Genomic DNA, 15,006 nt, shown 5'->3' with positions numbered 1-15,006 from the left:
CTCTCCTCCGGGACTCATGGCCTGTCCCTGCCTGTGACCCCCCTCTGTCCCCTGAGTCTTCGGCCCATCCATCCTCAGCGGCTCTCGCCTCCCCGTTGCCCTTCTGATCTGTCCCACACAGTCACCAGGCCCACTGTGCGCCCCACACTGTCAGAGCGCTTCGAAAGTGTTAGCTCCTTTAATCCCTGCAGCACTATTTTTACAAATGAGGCAATGGAGACAGAAAGGGGAGTGTGATTTGCCCAAGGTCACCAGCTGGGAAACGGCAGAGCTGGAATACCAAACCAGAGCCTGCTTTTCTTATCCCCGCGCTATGCTGCCCGATTAATCTGCCTGAACGGCTCTGGGTGCCTCTCCCCGTTCAGAAGCCTGCCATGGTTCCCAGCACCGTCCTCAGCTGGACATCCAAGGCCCCTAGACTGGTCTTAGCGAATTCCTGTGACCACCTCCCTCTGGCCTTGGTATGCACTGAACTGTATATACATATATACATATGATTGGCTGCCTCCTGGGGCACACTGGAGACCGAGCCCGCAACCCAGCATGTGCCCTGACCGGGAATCGAACCGTGACCTCCTGGTTCATAGGTCTACACTCAACCACTGAGCCACGCCAGCCGGGCTGCACTGAACTCCTTGCTGTCCCCAAGCATACCCTGCATGCACGTTCCCTTCCCTCTACCACATCCCCCAGGCAAACTCCTACTCATCCTTCACAGCCCAGTTCACGTGTCACCTCTTAAAGCATCCCTTGAAGCACCTCTCACCACTCACAGGGCCATGGTCCAGCCTCCTCTCTGGCAGTGCTCCCTGCTCGCCTGGTCTAGCTGGTATCATAGTCATGAACTTGGCAGTAACCCCTAGGGACATGGCCCCAGCTGTCACCACACCCGCTGGGGGCAGGGGAGGAAACAGGCCTGGACAGCTGGAGTGACTTGCCCAAGGCCACACTGTCCGCGGGCAGCCCACGCGGCCTGACTCGGTGGTGCCCGCAGCTGCCTCTGTTGTTCGTCCGGCTCGCCCTCGGCACCGAGCCCCTCAAGGGGCCAGATGGATCGGCTTTCACCTCTAGATGGCTCAGCGGCAGACACGCAGGGACGGACAGTCTCAGCCCGGCCCTGAGGCGCTCGGGGAAATCCCAGATGGCAGAGCCTGGGCCCTTTCCAAGAGCCCGCGAGGCTCAGAAGTCAGGCCAGAGCTGGCATCGCTGCCCGAGGTTCCTGACATGCTCCCCACGGGCCCAGGGATCAAAGGCAGCAGCCCTGGAAGCTGAACCAGATCACAGGCCGTGGGGAAGGAGCCTGGCAGGGAGGCGAGGTCCAGGCCGAGGGGCTCCAGGGCCTGGCCCGACGCCTGGCGTTTCCGCCATGAGTCACCGGGGAGCTCAGAGAGGCCGCTGGGCAGGCTCTGGTGCCCTGGGACACTTGAGGGAGGACAGAGACCCCGAGAGGGCGGTACAGGCTTTCTGGGTGATCGGGAGGCAGGGCCTTGAGTGCCAGCTCCTCACTGCCTCACACAGTAAGGCTCAGAGCCCCCCGCCTGGCACCTGAGGCCGTGCAGGGGGTGCCCTGCCACCTGGCCTACTCATCGCTCCGACCTCACTTCTGCTGGGGTGACCTTGTCACAGAACAGCCCCACCGAGTCCTCAGAGCCTCTGGTCCGGTCGCCCGTTGCACGTGGGAAACGGAGGGCAGAGCCAGCAAGGAGACACGGCGAGCCGAAGCGAAGGGACGCTAAGCCAGCCCCTGGGATGGACGTCTGCCTCGCAGCGCTCCGACTCTTCACGCACAGCCTTTCGAAATTCCGATTCATTCAGGCCTGGCAACGAGGAAAGTCGCCCAGAACTTAAGCAAAGTTCCCTAAAACTGGCAGGCACTACCGTTACCCCCATTTTACAGATAAGGAAACTGAGGCACCGAGAGCTGGTTCCAGGGCTCCCATCACACATAGCCGCCCGGGTTCACACAGCTGGTATGTGGCAGGGCCAGGATTTGAACCTGCCTCATGCTGACTCCAAATCCCACATTCTCAGCCACCTGCTCCGTGGACCCCGGGCACGGGGCCTGGAACGCGAGGCCCCTGGACCGGCATGCGTTTGGTGGACGACTCATTCGCTTTTCCTTTCTCGCCCACACTGATGCCTCCCGAGTGGGCCTGGGTCAGCGGTGAGCCAGCAGCAGCCCATCTGCCGGTGCCTAGTGGGGTCAAGAACGGGATGTCCCACCCCTGCGGGGTGGGGAAGGAGGGACCTGTCTGCAGGAGATGCAGGGAGGGGTGCTGGTCCCAGTAAGAAGCTGAGCTGGATCTGAACCCTAACTCCAACCCATGGCCCCCCTGCTGAGTCTTGGGAAGGCTGGGCTGTGACTTAGGGAGACAGAGTCACCGGGAAGGCACCACGCCAGGGGTCCCCTCAAAACTCCCACTTCCCAGAGAGAAGAGTGAGACCAAATGGAGGGACAGTGCCTGACACCCCAGCAGGCCCCTCAGGCCAGCCTCCTCTCCAGGAACCGGAGCCAGAGACCTACACGGTCACCATGGCAACCACCCCCCTCCATCCTGTGCGCCCAGCTGACAGTCACGGTTTCTGTCATTGGGGGCGCTCTGGAAGGAGGGGTGGGGGTGAGAGTGCTGGGTTTGGCTGGGGTGGCCATGTTTGTTTTTATAGCTGTCAAATCTGAAATCTAATCCATTTCCCAGGGTGGGCCTCTGTTGTCTAAAGGAACCAAGTAGAGAAAGGGGGCTGGGGCTGCATCCTTCTGGACCGGGAGGCAGGGAAGCCGGGCCAGCCTCTGCAGGGGAGGCCCTCCCCGCTGGCCCCCAGGGGCTCCGAGGGTGGGAGCTCAGTCCATGGGCCTTCACCGGCTGGGCCTGAGGCTGGACTCCGGGTCTTGGTCCAGCTTCGTGCTCCTCGGGCCAGGTCCACACGCTCTGTGTCCGTGTTCTGAGACGAACCAGGCTTATTCCCGCCCGGAGGTGCCCCGAGCGTGTCCCTGTCCCCGGGCCCCATGTGTGTGAGGCCGTAGAGCCTCGCTGTGGTAACAGTGGCTACCAAGTTGAATGTGCTCCAGGCCCTGGGCTTTAAAGAGGATATCCACTCATTCATTCATTCATTCATTCATTCAACTTATCTCTATGAGCAATGACCACTGGACAGCTCCTTGGCAGCTTCTATTTAAGCAAAACAGAGGCCCTCACTAGGACCAGGGGTGCCACTCCCGGACCCCCACTCCAGTGAAATGCCCACATAAGTCTGCCGAAAGGCACACGTTATTCATAACAGCCCCAACCAGGGAACAACTCAAGGCCCCCCAACAGGAGAGTGAGTTGGGCAGAAGATTCCAACTAGGGATGAGTTTGACCCCAAGGGACATGTGGCCATTCCTGGAGACATTTTGACTGTCACACCCGGGGAGGTGGAGCACGGGCAGGTAACGAGTAGAAAACAGGGATGATGCTAAACACCCTGCAATGCCCAGAACAGCCCCCCACAAAGAATTCTCCAGCCCCAAACGTCGACAGGGCCAAGGCTGAGAAACTGTGGGGCCCGCCCACTGAGTGGAATACTACACAGCCAGGAAAAAGAACAAGCTACCAGTACAAGCAACAGCATGGATAGCGTCGAAGAGCAAACAGTGTATGAACCCAAGTATATAAAGTGAAAAACCAGGCAGAGTTAACCTACATGAAGGAGGTCTTTGCTGCCGTGATTTTTAGGGAGCAGCCATAGGGGTTGGGGGGGAGGAGGAAGCTTCCCGGGCTAGAGACATTCTTCTTTGTCTGAGTGGAGTCACAGGAGTGTGTCTATGAGGAAAGATGCCTTGAGCCGGACATTAAGATTTGAGAGCTCTACTGCATGCAGGTTTGACCTCAATAAAAAGTGCAACAAAAAATAATGAAGCACAGCTGCCATAAGGAACAATAAAAATACAACAATTAAAGACAGCACCAGCACCTGCTGGGGCGCCGGCTGTCGCAGCCCCCGCCGGAGCCTTCACCACAACCCCGCGAGGGTGGGGTGTCATCCCCGTTTCACGAACCTGTCCAAGGCCACGTGAGGGGCAGAGCCGGGGTTTAACCACCCCCGTCTCCCGTGTGTTTAGGGATTTGTTCTGCTCGTGCCCTAGGCGGCCTTGGGAGACAGGCATGGCCGTCCATCACACCCACTTCACAGATACGAAAATGAAGGCCCAGAGACGGCAGGACTTGCCCACGGTGACACGGTGGCCGAGCTGGACAGAAGTTGCTTCACCAAGTGGACAGGCCTGCTGGGCAGATGGTCCTAAGCCTCTCTCCACTCCCACACCTCCAGCGACGAGGAGCCCCCCACAGGCCGCACAGCCCTGCCCAGGCTGACCGGCTCTGCTTATAAGCCACGGAGCCTCCTCGGTGGGCTGAGATCCCTTCCGGGGAGGGGACCAGGGAGTGAGCTCCCCCTTCCTTCCCTGTCCCTGCCCCCCCACCCCCCACCCCTCCCCGCTTCTTTAATCACCCATAATTTGAAAACTCATTGTATTTGGCCAAAGTGTCTGATTCCCAGATGTCCGCAGGCCGCAGTGCCCAGTGCGACAGCCGGAGTGGGGGAGTCGATGACGCGGGGGGGAAAGGCTGCCAGCAGGGAAGGGAGCCCGGGGCGGATGGTCCCCAGGACGGATGCTCCAGCCGGGAGACGCTCCAGACGCCACCGCTTCAGCCACTGCTGAGCACAGGGGCCACGGTCCCACCGCCTGTGGGCAAGCCAGTCTCAGGAGCCCCCACCCACAGGAAGAGGTGCCCGCGGGGTGCCTCCTAGAGTCCTGGGTGGGGGTGGTAGCCGCTTCCCCGGGCCCCACAGCACCTTGGACGCCCCCTCCCCCTTATAGCAGCTCTGAACTGAGTGTGGTCTGTCCTGGCCTCTCACCCCACCAGGCTGAGCTCTCCGTGGGCAGCGCGTAGCCATCCTCCTCTGTGCTGGCGCCCTGCCTGGGGCAGATGCTCAGGGGCGTGGCAGCCTCGGGAGGGAGTGAGACCCCTGTCAGTGGGAGGCAACAAGGAGGCTGAGGTGAGATTTCTGCGCTGGAGGCTGCGCAGCCCCCTCCCCACCCTACACTCCCCCTCCTCTCCTCTTTAACATGCGCCGCTCCGCATGCATGTACTCAGCACCCCCTCACTGGGTGAGGCCTACCCTGGCTCTGGGAACCCCAAAAGAAGAAGCCAAGGCCCCTGCCCCCCAGAAACTACGAGCACACATTCCGCGGAGACACAGAGAGGTCCCGGGCTGGATGGAGGGTGATGACATCCTCCCTCGGCCTCCTGGGCGCCTGTCCCCACCACACGTCTCCTCTGCCTGCCCCGACCACATACATGTACACATTCACACGGGCATCCCTTCCCGCACCCTACATACCACCACACGTGGCACCCTCCTGGCCCGCCAGGCCGGCAGCAGCGGGCACGGCCCACCCGCTCACCCGCAAGGCGCCTCTCACCTCCCCTGTGCCCCTGGGAAGCTCACGGGCCCCTTCTCGGAGTGATGTTTGCAGTGCAGGGGTGTTTTATGCTCAGGGTTAGAAAGGAAGGAAGCCAGTCATGTTAAAATAGTTGTCAAAATATGTTTTACAAAAACAAATTTGTGATAGAGAACTATACGAGCTCCATTGTCAACACAGTGAGCAGGCGGGGCGGCGGTGGGGCGGGCAGTGGTGGGGCGGGCGGCGGTGGGGAGCAGCGGTGACTCGGGCGACAGTCCCGGGAGCTGCCACCACCCCTCCGTGGTTCCTTACCTCCGCTGGCGACAGAGAAATGCTACATTTCAGTCAGAGGTCGGGGAGGAGAAACATGCGACCTGTCCCCATCCAGGTTCACGGCCCTGGGCTTCAGACCCTTGTTGTAGAAACTCTCTCCCTTGGACTCCGGGGACCCCACAAGGCCCTGGGCAGGTCCTCCTCCTACTTTGTGGGTTCCGTCCCTTAAATGCTCCCAAGCCTCCAGGCTCCCCTCTCCTGTCCCTGACCTCACACTGCTCCCCAGCCTGTCCCAGGCCCAGGCTTACTCACTGCTGAGCAGCAGGCCTCCCAGACACTCCGGGACATCCCTAGGAACCTCAGATTCGCCGTGTCCAAAATGGGTGTGTCGTACTCTCCCGACCACCAAATTCCCCCCGGCCCTTCCCACCCCCATGAATAAACCCCAACCACCACCAATCCCGGAAGTTGTCCAGACTAGCACCCTCCAGTCTCCCTCTCCCTGGTGCCACACCCATCTCAGAGACCGGTCCATCTCAGCACCTAAATCCCTCCTCTCCATCTACCCCTCAGCATCCCCCCTGCCCCAAGCAGACGGCACTCTCTCGCTCACGAGTCTCCTCCTCCACCCTTGCCTCCTATGACACATCCTCCACACGGCATCCAGGGGGCTCCTTCAAAACCAAAGGGCATCTGTGGCTCCCTATGACTTCCAGAGAGTTTCCAAACTCCTTGGCTTGGCATTCAAGGCCTTTGTATAAGAGTTCTTGGCTAGACAGTGGAGAAGGTAGGTAGGTAAATGCATGAATGTAAGGGTTGGGTAGATGGATGGGTGGGTGAATGGAGAACTGGAAAGATAGATAAATGGATAGATGGATAAGTAGGTGGTGGATAAACGGATGGGTGGGTGGGAGCCTTCTCTACCTCTCTCCTGGAAAAGCCAGGCACAGCCTGTGGTCACACTGCTCTGTCCACCTCCACCCCAGCCCGCCTCCCCCCGAGCCCTCACACTCACACAGCACCTCACAGTCACCGGCCTCCTCCTCCTGCTTTCCAATCGAGATGGAAACGGGTGCCCAGAGAGGCCGGGTTGTTTCTGGGTGTCACACAGCAGTGAGCTGAGCAGCAGGCCTCCCTGAATGTCAGGACGTGAACTTGGGGAGAGAAGAGGGAGTCCGGAGGAGCAGAGCTCCACAGGACAGATGGGGACAGAATGGGGAAGGCGGCCCCACAGGAGAGCTGCAGCGAGGTTCGCAGGAAGGCATTCCGGCCCATTAAAAAGACACATTGATTTCTCTCCGAGGGACACAAATGGGGCTGTTTTTCTCCCAACAGGATGGCGACACGGTCTGAGGGCGGCCGTGGGTCAACGCTGGCTTCTCGCACAGAAGCCAGAGCCCAGGCCCGATGGACGAGTAAAAATCCAATCATGTTTTAAATGCCCCAGGAGGGGCGAACTCCTCATTAGCCAGCCAGCCCTCTTCCTAATTCTCTGCTCTAGATCAATTACTACAAGACTTCCTGGCAGGCCTCCCGGGGCCCTCGGGGCAGCGCCCGGCCAGGGCTCTGGCCACACCGCACTCTGTCATTGCCAGGCTGGGTGGCCTGGACAAGCACTTCACCTCTCTGGGCCTCATCTGTCCCGTGGACAATCCTTACTGCCAGCATGAACGGTACCCAGCACATAGTAGGTCCCTAATGACCACCAGTGCCCTTCCAGACACAGTCTTCCCCTTTGCCTTCCAGAATCTGGACACCAAATGTCCTTCCATACTCAGCCCACACTCCAGGCTGTTATCAGAGTCCCCGGCGACTTCCGCTCAGCTCAGAGCCCTCGACCAGGCTGTTCCACTCGAGTCAGGAACAGTGCCCAACACATAGCTGTCTTCAATAATCACTTGCTAAATGAATGAATGCATCAATCCATCAATCATCAATCAACCAACCAACCAACCAACCAACCAACCAATATATGTTGCAAGAGCCTCCTGCTTGGTCTCCATACCTCATTCTCCCTCCCTGAAGCAGCCTTCATTTTACTCTAGGGGCAACCATTCTAGTAAATGAATTTTCCCACGCCCCATCCCTGTCGGACACCCACCAATGGCTTCCCAGGGCCCACACGATCAAACAGCAGCTCTAACAGCCTGTCTCACACGGTTCCAGCCACACTAAACGCCTTTCTGTCCTCAACACTGTTCCTTCTGCCTAGAATGCCATTCCTCCATTGGTCTCCTGGAAAACTCCTACTCACGCACCAAGACCCAGGCCAAATGCCCGCAGGCTGGTCAGAGGCAGCTTCTGCACCTGCGCTCTCTTTACACAGACATTTCCACGTGACAGTCCCTGAGACCGCCCTGTGGGCCAGGCTCTCTCTGGCCACCCCGCTGCCCTGCAGCACCCGCTCGCCGCCATGAGCACCCCCTGGGCACGGCTCAATGCTGACTTTTACTTGGAGAAAAACAACCTTCTCTACACCAGATGGAGGGAAACGGACAATTTCCCAGACATGTGTTGCTCCTTCCAGCACACTTGTCGCCCGTCTGGGTGTTCCCATTAGGCCAGGGCTGAAGGGGAGGGGACAGCCTCCCCCAGAGAACCCCTTCCCCAGCCATAAGCAGGCTGGGTGGGCAAAGCACTGGCTGGAGAAGCTGGAGTCCTAGACTCCAGCCCACCCTGGCATTGTCCACTACTTAACGTGGGTAAGTCATGCTCCCTTCCTGGGCCTCAGTCTCCCTAGCTGTACAATGGGGAGGTAGCACCGCCCCGCCCTGCCCGGGCCTGCCACCACTCAGGAGGTGCTGGGAGAATCTAAGAGGACAACCAGAGGGAGCCCGGGAGGCCTCAGTCCAGGCGAGGGGACACTAACGTGGTGGTGACCGAGAGCCCCAGAAGCCTCTGCGTGAGGAAAGAATAAACAAAGGAAAGGCAGGCAGGCAGGCGGGCAAGGTGGGGGGCACAGCACTCGGCAGTGTCTGGAGGAAGGAGTGAGTCCAGGGGAGAAGTGATCCCCCAAAGTGACACAGCTTTGGGCTCCTGGCCAGGGGTCCGTCCCCTGTGCAGGGGAAGAGAGGGAGGGTGACACCAGCCGTCACGTGGGACAGGAGGGGTGAGATCCAGGGAGCTGCCCGTTTACATGGAAGGGATGGAAGGACTCAGCCCCAGATGCTCCCGATGGCCACACCACAGGGAGAGGGCTCAGGACAGGAGGGATGGGATGAGGGAAGGGGAGCTTCCTGACAGTCAGGAGCCCTCAGAAAGGTCCCCGAGGCTTGATCCGGGGCCCAAGGCCCGCGAGGTGCGGCAGGACTGAGAGGCAGCCTGCAGAGGTCACCGGGGCAGCCGGGCCTCTCAGACCATCAGCAAGGACCTGGGGCCCAGCTGCCCACCGGCCATCAGGACCCTGGTGGCTCCCGCCAGCTCCCCGTCAGCCCCAGCGCGCAGACAGCTGCCCTCGGCACGCAACAGTTTGCCCGATCAATTCCTGCCCTGGCTTCTCACTTGACCCCTTGATGTTGCCAACCAGAGTCACTGTGACGCCCATTTCACAGATGAGCAAACAGAGGCTAAACAGAGGCAAGAGACTGGTCCACGGCCACCGGGCCACAAAGCCAGGACAGGTCTGCGTTCATGCAGCGACCAAGCCACAGACCCTGGGCCACCTCTGAGTCCTCTCCTTCCAACACCAACCCCACGGCAGCCACACCTCCACTCGGACCCTCCTCTCGAGGCCCTGCCAGCACCTGGGCCACCATCATTGCTCCACCCCACAGGCACCTTCTCACGGAGGTCTCCCCGGGAGCCAGAGTGGCCTCCCCTGCACAGAACGGCCCTGGCTGGCCTCTGCACACGGTGGCACACGGCCCGTCTCAGTAAAGCTTCTTGAATGACCTCATGAGTGGGCGAGTGAATGATGGGTGAACAGGAGCCCTTCACCCGCTCAGTAAGCACCAGAACCCTCACAGCGAACAGCTGAGGATGAGACCGCGGCCCCGCCCTCTTCCTGTCCCAGGATGGGCGAGGTCAGAGGGTCCCAAGGCAGGGATCTAGGTCAGGTTGATTGGAAGTGAGAGTACCCACAGAGCCCGCCCTGGCAAGCGGAGGGCCGGGGCAGGAGCAGGCAGAGGGGGCAGAGGGGCAGGCGAAAAGCAGGAGCCCAGCAGCAAAGGCACAGGCCAAGCCAGCCCCCCACAAGGAACCTGGAGCCCGGGAGACACCACTGAGACGCCTCATGGGAAACGGATACCCGGGCAGCCCTTCTGGGCCTCGCTGCCCGACTCTCCCAACCTGCAGACAGGGAGACTGAGGGCTAGCGAGGGGGGTGACTTGGCCAAAGTCCCTGGCAGCTGGCGCCTCCTGCCTCCCCACTCAGACTGGCAACCTCCCCCTGCCCAGCAGTGAGGCAGCCTTCACAGACGACTGGCTTCCCGCCGTGCATGGATGACTCGTGCATGGATGATTTGCAAGCAGCACAAGTGCTGGCTCAGCCCTGGCGGGAGGGGGAGGCAGCCCAAGGATGCCGGGGTGGGGGGGTGGGGGTGGGGGTTGCAAACTACTCACAGGCGCGGCCCCCAGCAGGCCACAGCGCGGTGGCCGCAGAATGTAGATGCTGGAACCCACGGAGACCGGCCTGGAACTGGGAAGCAAACCGCCCTGCCCCATGGGGTGTGGAGAACCCGTGCTGCCCCAGGCTCCCCGGGGCCTGGATAAAAGCTGAGGCTGGGGGTGCAGAGCAATGGAGGCCTTCATCCCAGCTCTACCACTCCCTGACTGTGCAACCCTGGAAAAAGTGACTGCACCGCTCTGAGCCTCACTTTCCGCGTGTGTAAAAGGGGGCACCTCTGGGTGGTATAAGGGTTGCAGGGGATGATGCAGGCAAAGAATGCAGCGCAGTACGTGCCTGAGCTCCTGGTTGCCACGCCTGTGCTCCTCCTCTGTGCTGGGTCTACAGGAACCATCTAACCGTCTAACCCTCCCGTTACAGAGATCAGGAAACTCAGGCGCGGGGTCGGGAAACCAGAGCGAGGACACGCACCACGGCCTTTCTCCCCCTGCCCCCAGTTACACTGAGAAAGGCTCTCAACATCTGATCTGGGTGGAAAATAGGTTTCCAACTGATTAGTTCTGCGGCCGGGGGCGCCCGCTGGAGGATGCCGTGATGGATTAGCCATGTCTGCACGGGTGAGGGCACGGCTACCAGCAGCATGACCGGCACAAATTTACCTAAATAACGGAGCCTGAATCTGATTTTCCCTGGAAACAATGTCCTCTGAAAGCATTGTGTTCTATCTAAAGCCTTGATGCCCAGGGTCTTACTGAATCTGCCACGAGCAGAGAGTTTGCTCAGACACACAAGGGCCCCGCTCACCTTTCGGGCACAGAAAATGAGAATGACGGCCGCCTTGTGCCGCTTTTTCTAGTCTGCCCGCTCCATCGCCACATGTTCCCTATGCGCCTGCTCTGGTCTTTGTGGCCATCCCGGGACCTGGGGATGGCCACCCTTCTTGTCAACTGGGGAGCCTGGGGCTCAGAGAGGTTAAGAAACTGGCCTGCCCTCGTCAGTTTTTCTCAGTGGTTAGAGTGTCAGCCCGTGGACTGAAGGGCCAGGGGTTCGATTCCGGTCAAGGGCATGGACCTCAGTGGCAGGCTGAATCCCTGGCCTCCGTTGGGGTGCATGTGGGAGGCAACCAATCGGTGTGTCTCTCTCACATTGATGTTTCTCTCTCTGTGTCTCTCCCCTCGCACCCCCCCCCCTCCCTTTCACTCTCTCTAAACATCAATGGGGGGAAATATCCTCGGGTGAAGATTAACAAAACAAAAACAAAAGAAGAAACTGGCCCATGGCCACACAGCAAAGCAGAGGCAGAACCAGCCCCTGGGTGTGCCTGACTCGGGTCCACACACCGAACCACTCCCCCAGGAGTCCAACAGGGCCACCAAGCCTCCGACATCTCAGACCCAGAGACCTCCCCGCTGCAGCCCCAGCTGCCGACACCTGCGCCAGGCCGGCAGGCAGACAGCACCGCTGCCATGCGGGTGAGCGGCCCGCTCCCCACGCCAGCCCCGGGTTCTCCGGTGAGTCAGGGGGTGACTCAGGTCTGGCCTGGCTGGCTGAGGAGCTGAGTCAGGGAGACCGAGCCTGCAAGGGCCGCTGGCTCCAAGCCAGGGCCCCTCAGCACCAGGGACCGCGTGTGGAGGACAGCCTGTCTGGGGCCGACCTCCCACGCTGCCCCGGGCCCACTGGGCTGACCCTGTGCCGCCCACCCGCATTCCTAGGGGCCCTCGATGGGGAGCAGACGCCTGCAGAGTCTGGGGAGGTGAAGGGTCCTTCCTGGTTGTCACAATGATGGAGGAGCACTGCCTACTAATATCACCACACGTCCTGTAAGGGACAAGGCAGCCAGGACCACAGAGCAGGAGCACAGCCCAAATGCCAACAGTGCCCCCTGAGGGGCACCGGGTCGGCACTGCCCCTCCCTGAGCTCCCTCGCAGGGAAGCATCCTAGAGCCCTAAGCATCTGATCAAAGACATTCACACACACACCCCCAAGCCCCCTAAAACCCAGCCTGAGCACCCCCGGTCGAGTCTCTGCTGCAGGAGCCCCTGTGGACACCAACATCTGCCGGTAGACACCCAGCTTGGCCTCTCTCCCACGGACCCACTCGGGCTGTGAAATCTCAGCATCGCGTTCACAGGGGGGGCCCAGAGACACGGGTCCTCAGCTCCCAAACAAGCACCGTGGCGGCCGGACACGTATTTGAAACCGAACTTCACAGTTTGGGGCTCACTGAAGCCTAGAATGTGGGTGTCACTGAACCTTAAATGGGAAGTGTGAGCCTTGGACTCAGTCGCAGAGTCTGGAATCTGAGTCGTCAGCTCTCTGGTCCAGAAGACGGCTCAGCAGTTAGGTGGCCACTTCAAGCCGAGACCTCCATCCCTCGCGCCAGCCTCGGCAGCCTCTGGCTGTGGGCCCCGGGGAGCCCGAAGGTGCTCTGAGCAGGTCCCCGTGCTGGGGTGTCCTCCTAAAGAGGGGCCCACAGCTCTGCACTCCACCCACTCCAGCAGAGACCCTCAGGTTTCCCAGATCTGGGGCAGGAGGGGGGTGGGTTCCAGGGCCCATCATCACCTCCACTCCCAACTCAGCAGGGAGGCCAGCAGACGTGGGCTCAGCATGTGCCTCCCCCAGCCTTTCTGGGGTTAGCCTCATCACCCCGCCTGCACCCAGGCACCCCAGGCATCTAGGACAGGGCTCAGGCCCCATGCTGTGAGGCCCCAAGCACCAGTAAGGACTCTGTCTTGCTTGGTGGATCCCAAAAACCATAAGGCCACCACGCCTGGGTCCCAAAGCCTCCTCCTCAGCAGCCCCCAGCCGCAGGCTCACCCCTGCAATCCATCCTCTTATCACGGCTCAGTGGTCCTTCTAAGGCAGGTCTCACCACATCGCCTCCCTGCTTTAAACTTCGCCGGGTCTCCATGGCCCTCAGGACGCAGGCCAGCTCCTCACTCAGCACAGGGAGCCTACAACATCTCCCACTGCCCCGCCAGCCTCCCCTCCCCTCTCTGCCCCTCACTCACCCATCCCAGCCACACCAACTGCCCTCAGGCCCTCTCCTCCCCAGGCCTTCGCTCCTGCCATACCCCTGTCCCCACTGCCCTCTCACCTAACACCACGCGTTACTGGAGGCTCAGCTCAGACACTGCCGATGTCTGCCCAGCGAACACCAAAGGAGCACCGTGGCTGTGCCCTGTGCTGGGCGCTGGGGTCCGGCAGTGAACATGACAAGCTCAGTCTGTGTCCTGGTTATGTGGTGGCACCCCCGGAGGAGGCCAATGTTAGGTTCAGGTAGTGACAACCAACAGAGTGGCTGAGGGGAAATCCCAGAGGGCTGCCCTGAGGAGGTGACACAAGCTGTGATTTGAAGGATGCAACAAAGGACTTGCCCAGGTGAAGAGAGCAGGGAAGATCGTTTCAGACAAAGGGAAGAGCATGTGAGAGGGCCCTGAAGCCTAGAAGAGCACAGAGGACACAGCGTGGAGAGGCTGGTGAGGGGCACACAGGGTCTGGTGGGCTGGGTCAGGACTTGGCTGAGGGCAGCGGGAAATGGTTTCGGGTCTGAAGCAGGGGGGTGACATGAGCAGACGAGAGGCAACAGTGAAGGCAGGCAGATTCGTGAGGGGCTGCTTGCCGCTGCCTCGGGCCCCGAACAGATGCCTGGGGCCCATGCCCATGGGTCCCCATCTCAGCTCTCATCACCCCAGTGGCCACCATCCATCAGATGGTTCAGTCACTGGGAGCTGGGCCATGGGCCAGGGTCTGACTTAACTCCGTCCTCAGTTCCAGTGCAGAGCTGGGGTTCACCCCTGAGGGCTTCCCGGGCCAGCCGGCCACTGGCAGTCAGCAACTTCTAGAATGTTCCCATCAGCAGGTCCTCATCAGTCCGACCTCCATGCCCGATGCCTCCCCAGAGCCACCACTAAGCTCTCCCCCACCAACCAGGCATGGCCAGCGGCCTCAGGCCTCCCAACCAGGGCAGGCGTGGCCAGCGGGCTCATCAGGGAACAGGGGGGCCCAGGCAGGGCCCCGACAAGCCCAGGCCGCACGAAGGATATGGGTTACACACCATCTTGATACACCAGTTCCGGGGGCTGGTGGTCTGTCGCAGGCAGAAGAAGGCAACGGGCGCCAGGTCCGGGTGAGGGACGTCTGCGTTGGCTCCATCCTGGGGCTCCTCCAGGCCCGGAGGGGAGGGCGGGGGGCTCCGGGGCCCCGGCTGCTCTGTGACCCCCGGCTCCGGGGCCAGGGCCACAGCAGAAGAGGAGGGCGGCGAGCAGCTCTCAGCCATGTCAGCGCCGAGCAGGGAGCCTGGGGGAGAAAAAGAAGTGACTGGGACACGCTCCCCAACCAGCCTCCCCCGAAAGGCGGCAAGCCCCCAACCTCGCCCCCTGGGCCCTCAGTTCTTTCCTAACCCCTGGCCATGAGGGGAGGAATGAACTGCGGGCCCAGATGCCTCCGAGTGGGAATCCACTTCCAGGCTGGGTGGTCCAGGGCAAGTCCGGTCAACCTCAGTTTGAGGAGATGAAGAGTGGGGGGAGCAAAGCCTTAGATTGTGCCATAGCTGGTTTGGCTCAGTGGATAGAGCATCGGCCTGTGGACCGATTCCGGTCGAGGGCATGTACCTCAGTTGCAGGCTCCTCCCCGGCCCGGCCTGGGCTCCTGCAGGAGGCAACCAATCGATGTGTTTCTCTCACATCAATATGACTCTCTGTCTTTCCTTCTCTTTTCCAC

General features: G+C 60.8%; 1 protein-coding gene across 1 annotated transcript in view; it reads right to left on the bottom strand.

Moving 5' to 3' along the window:
* Positions 1-14,590, bottom strand: part of CACNA1I (calcium voltage-gated channel subunit alpha1 I) — an 85,666-nt gene extending 71,076 nt beyond the window's left edge. Inside the window, exon 1 of the mRNA XM_036301364.1 lies at positions 14,331-14,590. Within this exon, the coding sequence (XP_036157257.1) occupies positions 14,331-14,563 (233 nt within the window). The 5' untranslated portion in view covers positions 14,564-14,590. The remainder of the gene's footprint in view (positions 1-14,330) is intronic.
* Between the last annotated feature and the right edge of the window lie 416 nt (positions 14,591-15,006).

The sequence above is a fragment of the Myotis myotis genome, unplaced genomic scaffold (genome assembly GCF_014108235.1).
Source record: "Myotis myotis isolate mMyoMyo1 unplaced genomic scaffold, mMyoMyo1.p scaffold_m19_p_3, whole genome shotgun sequence".
Classification (NCBI taxonomy): domain Eukaryota; kingdom Metazoa; phylum Chordata; class Mammalia; order Chiroptera; family Vespertilionidae; genus Myotis; species Myotis myotis.
Note: the sequence above shows the minus strand (reverse complement) of the source record. Positions and strands in the feature narration are given on the sequence as shown.